The 8,548-nt window shown below is 40.3% G+C and overlaps 1 protein-coding gene across 3 annotated transcripts; it reads left to right on the top strand.

Moving 5' to 3' along the window:
• Window positions 1–221: 221 nt before the first annotated feature.
• Window positions 222–8,443, top strand: mapkapk5 (MAPK activated protein kinase 5). Of its 3 annotated transcripts, XM_077600804.1 has the most exons (15): window positions 222–851; window positions 974–1,119; window positions 1,704–1,777; window positions 2,921–2,996; window positions 3,205–3,302; window positions 3,387–3,495; window positions 3,677–3,766; window positions 3,842–3,937; window positions 4,010–4,090; window positions 4,156–4,343; window positions 4,736–4,856; window positions 4,932–5,062; window positions 5,162–5,277; window positions 5,355–5,459; window positions 5,655–8,443. In XM_077600804.1, the coding sequence occupies exons 2-15, from the start codon at window positions 1,084–1,086 to the stop codon at window positions 5,747–5,749; spliced, it is 1,416 nt and encodes a 471-aa protein (XP_077456930.1). In that variant the 5' UTR covers window positions 222–851; window positions 974–1,083; the 3' UTR covers window positions 5,750–8,443. The 3 variants fall into 3 exon arrangements, 2 of the variants coding, with proteins under 2 accessions (XP_077456930.1, XP_077456929.1); XM_077600803.1 differs by having other exon boundaries at window positions 222–1,119; XR_013300278.1 differs by lacking the exon at window positions 5,355–5,459 and having other exon boundaries at window positions 222–1,119; window positions 5,162–5,354.
• Window positions 8,444–8,548: the final 105 nt, after the last annotated feature.

Here is an 8,548-nt window from a genome sequence, read left to right as displayed (position 1 = left end):
ATAACACCCGACAAAATACATTGAATATTTCATGCAAATATGTACAACATGCACTTGTATTTAACTTTTCTTGTAACCTACGATTGAAAAACCTGTCATGATCTAAGACCGTATTCATTATTCCTGACCATATTTAATGTGTAAGCCATGAAAAAAAAACGTTTGACGTATAAATAAATGCATATAAATAAGTTAAAAAGCCAAACAATAAAACATTTTGATCAGGCAGTATGGTTGACCTCCTATTGTGTACCTTACGCCGACCGAGCTCATACACGATTGCAGTCTTCCCGGGTACTTTTCTTTCCATCGTATTAGCTACATTTTTTGCAAGAAAGAACCTCAAGTTACCAGGATTCCCCGGAGAAAGGATGTTAATACGATTTTCGTATCCTAAAAGAGGCAAAATGAACTTGTCACTCGAGAAGACTAACTAGCGTGTTGGCTAAACTCAGGATCGACGACACACTCAGGCTGCTCGTTTATTCTTTCCTGAATGTTTATAATAGAAAACTTTCATTACGACCCAAGGTTAAATTAGTACCTGCGAATTACAGTTTAAAATCCACGTGATTCTCGGGTCGCCACCCACTTGAATGGAATGTTATTCCGCTACGTGCTAGCAAGCGAGCTAGCTGTTCCCGAGAGTCCTCGCGACATCGCTAGTTCGCTTCATTGCTCGGACTAAAAATACCCCGTCGTCCTGTGTCCCCCCCACCAAAGTGGTGGACACGTCCGCAACACTTTAGTCATCTCCGGCTTTTATGGTGACATCGCTCGGCTTTTGGCCCTCTACATGGTCACTACGGTGGATTCAAGGCGACAGGAAGAGCGAGCCGGACCCCGAAGTGGTGAGCCGGGTTGGGCTTACTTGACGCCGCATCGCACCAGCCGCGCGGTGGTGGGTGGTGGTCGTGCGGTACTTCGTCCCCATGCCCTGCTCTTAGTCGTCGTATAACGATCCCTGGTCCAGACCAGGGGTACCGGAGCGAGGATTGTTGGAAAGGTCAAGCATAAAGTCTTTTGTTTCCATTGTCAACTGTACGAGTTCTAACTGGATCAGCTGTCAAGTGGATCATCGCCATGTCGGAAGATAACAGTGCAGATAACTTCATCAAGGTAACTTTTGGGTGAAAATAACTACCATTGATATGTAGATGGGGACTCCGGGTTTAGGGGATAATCGGTGAAGCTAAATTGCTCGTGTAAGTAGGTCGAACCCCGCCGTAGACTATCACGTACTTGTAGTCGAATATGCGCATCTCGTGATTACGTGAAAATGACGGGAAATGTGTTGTGATGGCCATAAAAATGTAACAATCCAGTGACAATAAAATGTAGAGTGGCCACAAACAAAGGATCTAATTTGCTTGGTAAACTTGATCATTGCGTGGCATTGTTACTAAAACATGATAATTGCCGTATTTAATCAGTTTCGAGGCCATAAATATATATAAGTGTAAAGAACAAGTTGAAGCACGCTAGTGACTAAGTGTGTGCCTTCTTGTGGCACGTTATAGTCTTTTCTTATATTGCTCTATAAAATAGCTAATTGGACTGTTATAACTGCTTAATCTAGGTATGGGAAACCAGGGACACCTTAGTAGTTATTGTTCTTATTTCTCAACTACTTTGATTTTGTGTGAAGGTAAATGACTTATGGGTGAAAAGTATAATGGCTATTACTTGCATACTTATTGCAGGAGGGATCCATTTTAGAGGAATACAACATAAACTGGACACAGAAGCTCGGGGCTGGAATCAGTGGACCTGTCAGGTGATTTTCATATGCTATCCAGCTAGATGAAGCCAATTTGGCAAAACTTTGACATGGCGGTGCACTGCTTGAGCACTTAAGTTCTCGTTAAAAGCTGTGTTATGACCTCAAGATGCCAACAACTCGACTCATTTGTCTGACGTGGAACTGAATGAGTCAGACTGCACTTGTCTTTGTTGGAACACCACTGAGTCACTCCATATTTCAACTCTTTTGCTTCTGAAAAGGACTGTGATGCGTGAGGTATTGTGCCCATTAGGCCTAAACAGCATATTAATGTTTTGAAGTCGCCCCCATCGGAATTGATCTGTGAGTCACAGTTGCCTCCCAGCTGGTCAACTTTGGCCAAAGCTAAGCTCATTCACTCCCTTTCACGGCAATAGATGTCCAAACCACATGAACTGGTAGCCTCCCAGTTCAATCGAATTGAACATTTATTGAGTGAGTCCTGGAGAATAGGAGCAGGTTATATTTAGTCTATTCTGTATTAGTTGTATAATAAACCAGAGATTAAGGTGATATGCTAACCAAAACAAACTGATGTTGATACAATATTCACCTATTTCTATAAAAATCAGCAACTGATGAATAATATCTGTCTTACATAAGAAACATCCTAAATGTAATAAATACTACAGCTGTCTCGTGATCATTATTTTTTACTTCTGATCCGATTTTTTGCAATCCCATAACCTACAGTTGGAGCCAGATGACATACACTTTGCAAAGACATTTTTCGTTTCACTGTCCTAAGTCAGATCAGACTAATGCTGTCCTGTCGGTGTTTGATACTATTTCCAAATTACATAACCCAGACAAAAGGTATTCACTAAAAATCAATGGAAACCTACTTTCCCATTCCGATTGCTGCAGAACAGTGGCCAAGGAAGACACTAATTATTAATACATCAGAGGAATTAGTAACTTTCTAACATAACACTCTTGGGAAGACCTTCCAGAGTACTTCCTGACCAACAAAAGGGCAATTGGGTCATGCACGGCTTTTGTTTACATTTTAACTCCGTAAACAGAAAAGCTGACTGCTGTATCAATTTTGTTCCTGAATCTGAACAAATCAAATTGACCAGAGGTTTGAAAGCAACCTTAAACATAACTTTCTCCTTCCATTTTGTCGTTCTTAAGAGTTTGTGTGAAGAAGTCAAATCAGGAACGGTTGGCTCTGAAGATCCTCATTGATCGCCCCAAGGCCAGAAATGAGGTTAGGCAATTGCTGCCTTTTCTTAGTTGCACTTGATTCTTTTGTTAGTTTGTGCGTATAATCATCTTAAAGTACTTTGGTGCTCCATGTCATTGTTCCTTGGGCATGATGTTAGCCTACCAGCTCCTGGTGCAATAGGAAAAATATTATCAGGACAGAATGAGTTGTGTTCTGCGCACTGATTTTAAAGATCTAAATGTCCCTACAGGTGCGACTCCACATGATGTGCGCCAACCACCCAAACATTGTGCAAATTTTGGAGGTGTACGCCAACAGTGTCCAGTTCCCACACGAGTCTAGCCCAAGGTAACTTTGTCCACCCATTTCCATTGCACTAATATGCTAAAAAATAATCATGCTGTCTTGACAAAAACTATTTATATTTGGCAGAGCCAGGCTTTTGATTGTCATGGAGATGATGGAAGGTGGCGAACTGTTCCATAGAATCAGTCAGCACAGGCACTTTACTGAAAAGATGGCCAGCGAAGTCACAAAGCAGGTCGGCAATGCCAATATATGCACACGGTTTATTACTCCTCATTTCTTACCATCGCGTCTAGCAGTCTGCTTCGCAGCTCCCGCTTGGATTCATCAGTTATTCTCACACCCAATTAAAGCGCCATGTGGCCAATACAATTTGTTGAGACCCACATAGTCAATATGCCGCAATCCTCTTACAGATCAGTCAAGCCTTGGAACACTGTCACTCCTTAAATATTGCACACCGGGACTTGAAACCAGAGAATCTACTCTTCAAGGATAACTCTCTGGTGAGTAGCCTCTGGAAAATAGGTTATGTTATAACGTAAGAGCCATGCATTACTTTTGTTATGTTCTTTCCTCAGGATGCTCCTGTGAAGCTGTGTGACTTTGGTTTTGCTAAAATAGATCAGGGGGACTTGATGACCCCCCAGTTCACTCCCTATTATGTAGCACCTCAGGTAGGGGAGGGAGAAAAAAAACATGAAAGCGATCACATAGAAGACATTCCAAATGTAGTTGATTCTCTGCAGGTACTTGAGGCTCAAAGAAGACACCAGAAGGAAAAGTCTGGAATCATACCTACCTCACCCACTCCTTACACCTACAATAAGGTGGGTACACATCTGATATGTAGCAACAGAATCGATGTGAAGCAAGCCTCATTGTGTGTTTCCAGAGCTGTGACTTATGGTCTCTGGGCGTCATCATCTATGTGATGCTGTGCGGCTACCCTCCATTTTACTCCAAGCATCACAGTCGGACCATTCCAAAGGACATGAGGAAGAAGATCATGATGGGCAGCTTTGACTTCCCCGAAGACGAGTGGAGTCAGATCTCAGAGATGGCCAAGGACATTGTGCGCAGGTGGGTTTCATTATAGTACTCTGCTTGATAGTGCCTTTTTTCGGCTCATTCTGTGATTGGAGAACATTTTGGCTTCAAAATTCTTGAGGAAAAATGAGCCCCCTTCTCCATTCCTCAATCAGCTATCAGTCCATCATATTACTACTAGTCTATATTTACAAAATAAATAAAGTAACCATATCCACAAATAGAGATGAAAAATATATGGCAAATTAAAAGGATTCAGCTAAGAGAAAGATAATTTGGGCTGTCACCCGACAATTAAAGCCCTTCCGTTTCCTAATACCTTGTGCATGTAAATTATGTAGAATTTGATAGCTAGAACATCAAATTTAAAAATGACCTATGAACCTTACTTCCAAGTAATACTCTCTTGTGGTCCTCCCTGGCAGGCTGCTAAAGGTGAAGCCTGAGGAGAGGCTGACCATCGAAGGAGTCTTGTCTCACCCGTGGCTCAACTGCACCGAGGCACTGGACAACGTGTTGCCCTCCGCCCAAATGATGATGGACAAGGTGTGCGTGGAGTTAATTTTGGACAAATATATACCGACACGGAGGTAGCTTATTGCAGATATTGATGCATTTTAGGCGGTGGTGGCTGGCATCCAGCAGGCTCATGCGGAGCAGTTGGCTAACATGAGGATTCAGGATCTGAACATCAGCTTGAAACCACTCAACTCCGTCAACAACCCAATCCTCAGGAAGAGGAAACTGCTTGGGTCTCTTGCCATTTTTGCTCATTACTATCGCTTCGATTAACTGTAAAAAGCGTTTGGCGTCAGGGTTTGACCGATACGCACCCTTCCTCTGTGTCTCAGCCCCAAGCCCAGCGATGGTTTCTTCATTCACGACCCGGAGAACGGCGGCGAGGACTGCAACGTAGCGCTGGAGAAACTACGAGACGTCATCGCACAGTGTATTCTTCCACAGGCCGGTCAGTAAGCCAACACGCAGGCGGAAAGTCATCCGGGCGATTCCAAAGGAGTCAATGTTTCACTCCTTTGCGTTCAGGTGAGAATGAGGACGAGAAGCTTAACGTGGTTATGTGTGAGGCTTGGCGCTTCAACAGGGACTGCAAGCGATTGCGGGATAACCTGCAGGGTCTCAGCTGGGACGGTTAGTGCTCGTTGGACGTTGAGTTTGATGTGGGAATATTCGCTGTAGGGGTGAACTGTATTTATAAATCTTGTCTGCCAGTCAGCAGCGACGTTCTTTTTGGTTTGTCGTCCTACTCGTGACAAACTCATTTCAATTTGGAGGGGGAGGGAAAAATAAGATTGATTAAAAAATGAGAGCCCCTTTCTGTTGCAGGTCGAGTGTTCTCCGATAAGGTGGACCGCTTGAAGTTGGCTGAAATTGTGAAACAGGCCATTGAAGAAAGGACAAATCTGGAAGAATCTCATTAGTTAACGTCTTTCTATTGTGTTTTTATATACTTTTTAATAAGGCTTTAAAAAAAAGTCAAAATGTCCCCCCTGCCATCCCACGGATCCACTTGCAAAACCTATTGTACATCCTAACGACAAACATACGCAAAGCGGTACTTGCAATGAGAAGAAAAAGACAGCAAAAAAAATTCAAAAAACTAAAATAACCATGAATTATTTTCTTGGAAAGGAATTTTGTTGTCATTTGCTCAATCCAAAATGATTTTGTTTAACGTTCCAGTTTTATTTATTTGAAGAAAAGATTCCATTATTTATGTGCTGATTTTTTTTGTAGCCTGCGAGTCGGCTTTAAAAGAGAAGAATTCAGATTTTTATGCATGCCAAACATTTCTGACATAAATGTTTGTTTTTCTTTTTTTTTGACTGATCCAGTGTGTCTTTTTGAGTTAACAAAATCTTATCAACCAAGTGTGTGTTCCTAACTAAAGCTGCAAAAACATACTAAGCAGACAATGAACCAGGAAGACTTTGCCTTTGGACAGAAAATCTTACATCTAAACCATATTACAAAAAAGTTGAAACATGACAAATTGGACTGAATACAAAGATGTATACATGTCAAATTTTCAATCGTTCATTCAGAATAAAACATGACAGGACAAAACTTAAATATGGGGAAGTGCATCATTTTTGAAATTCCATGGTGTAAACAAATCTAAAGTTGGAACTAGGCAGATGTCTAGAAATAGATACATTGCCCCATTTTTGTCTAATACAAGCTTCTAACTATTTAACAGTCTTGGGTCCTCCCATTATCATACATCGAACGTTCTATTCCAAAACCGCCATACTTTTATTTTCTACAATCCATGCTCTAAAATCTTTGGATGATGTTATGCACTGACAATGTTGATCATTTAAAAAAAAATGGGAATCACCTTTTTGGTATTGCTCTTTCTGTGCAAAATTGCCAGAGCTCACAATGTACTCTGTCATGCTGCCAATGTACCTAATTCACAGTCTTCCAGCTGTTTATGTCCACAAGACTTTGACAGCCTTTTTGAACATTTTCTTGACAAAATGAAATTTAAAATCAACATAAATTTGCCTTTAAATTACACTTTCTCAGTTTAAACTTTTGGTGAGTGATCCAAGTTCAATTTTGAAAGATATAGATAGCATTGGCATTTGGCACTTCCACATGCATTGAGTTTTCTTCCACACTGAATGTAGCAACCCAACTTTTTTGAATCGGGTTTGTACGTGATCTCGCATCCCTTGAATTTGTCACACTATTCCTTGCTTGTATTCCTCCATGGACATTAAGGAGACTCATATAGCCAGTGTTAGAGTTAGGTATTCAGCCTGAAACGGTTTGTTTTGATGTGATTTGTTTAAGTGAAAAAGTTTTAAGGTAGACATCCTGCTACCTGACTTGCATTGGCTGACATGGATGGTGCTAGATGTCCAATATATTATGTTTGGGAGAGGCTGGCAGCAAATGATCAATTGAGCATTCACTCAGCCTTCCCAATTAAAAAAAACATTTTTTTTGTTTGTTTTTGTTTTAAATTTGTCAGGGGCAGGCAATTACAATGATTACTGTCAGTTTTTTATATAGTAATTGCAACAAGGATACTTAAATAACTATATGTGAACATGATATACCAAAAGATAAGTGTCACCTACATTACCCAAAACAAAAATACTAGTTACTTGCCCTATAAAGAGCTAACGAATTTAAGACTACCCAGGTTAAATCCAATGCCTTTTATTTACACTTTATCGTGATTTTAAAACCCTGGAAGAACCCTGCAATTCACTTTTATCTATGGAATCATTTCCAAGAAGTTATGGTCACGTCCAATTGCTAATGGCATAAACATATAAGTAGAGAGCCTGTGTGGCATTTTCAAGGCGACTGATTGAGACAATAGGAGACCCCTAACCCTACCCAATTGAACTGGGAGAGCTGGCATCAATCATTCGCTGCCAGATGAGTTGGACATTAATTGTCAATGGAAGTGAAGATCTAATCTCACCTTCCTTATTTTCTATGCCTCTCAAATTAATATGGTGTAATTGTATTTTCATTTTCCAATCATCTTGTGCCGTGAAGCATGTCTTGTCTTTGGTTATGATAACATCTTCACTACACGACTTTAATAAAGAAAAGCAATCGTTTCTACTGTGTTTACAGTAAGTGTTAGAGAAAAAAAATCTTGTTATTGTTAAGCGTTTATGATTTATTGGAGTCAGATTACCCTTTCTGGTGGGTCTGCTATATCATTTCATATTGCAAGATCTCATTTGAGGATTTTTTTTAACAAATGTGGCTTAAATCTCCACGACTACAAGAGTTTCTAAGGCCTTATTGCACAAGCAAAATGTGCCTTGGTGACTTCTGCTCTTTTGAGTACAAAGTTATTGTTTTGTTATAAAAATCATTCCACAAATCGAATATAAAAAACACAACTAAATTATAATACATGACTTTTGGAGTGTCACTGTTACATAAAGAGCCTTTTCTTTTCAGCCTCTTATTCAATACTAGAAAATGATCTTTTACCGTGTGATTATCAGTGGTTAAAGTAAAATGCTTTTGTCAGCTGATGTAGCAAGAGTCCATCATGAAAGTCTACACATTTCTCTGCCTTCTATGGAATGTCTTCAACTTGCTGATTTTGTAATAAAAACACTTTTCAAGAGGTATCATCTGAAGTCATTTAATGCTTCCATAAGTCATTTTCCGTTCTCAGTGCCAACGTTGTGACGCTAGTGAGATAACCATATGAGTTGGTCCACAACTTTTATTTA

This window comes from Stigmatopora argus, chromosome 5 (genome assembly GCF_051989625.1).
Source record: "Stigmatopora argus isolate UIUO_Sarg chromosome 5, RoL_Sarg_1.0, whole genome shotgun sequence".
Classification (NCBI taxonomy): Eukaryota; Metazoa; Chordata; class Actinopteri; order Syngnathiformes; family Syngnathidae; genus Stigmatopora; species Stigmatopora argus.
The sequence above is the reverse complement of the archived record's forward strand: the minus strand, read 5'-3'. Positions and strand labels throughout refer to the sequence as shown.

Coding starts and splice junctions, on each gene's coding strand:
- mapkapk5 (XM_077600804.1), top strand. CDS start 1,084: ATGTCGGAAGATAACAGTGCAGATAACTTCATCAAG. Junction 1,120..1,703: donor GTGCAGATAACTTCATCAAG/GTAACTTTTGGG, acceptor TACTTATTGCAG/GAGGGATCCATTTTAGAGGA. Junction 5,063..5,161: donor AGGAAGAGGAAACTGCTTGG/GTCTCTTGCCAT, acceptor TCTGTGTCTCAG/CCCCAAGCCCAGCGATGGTT.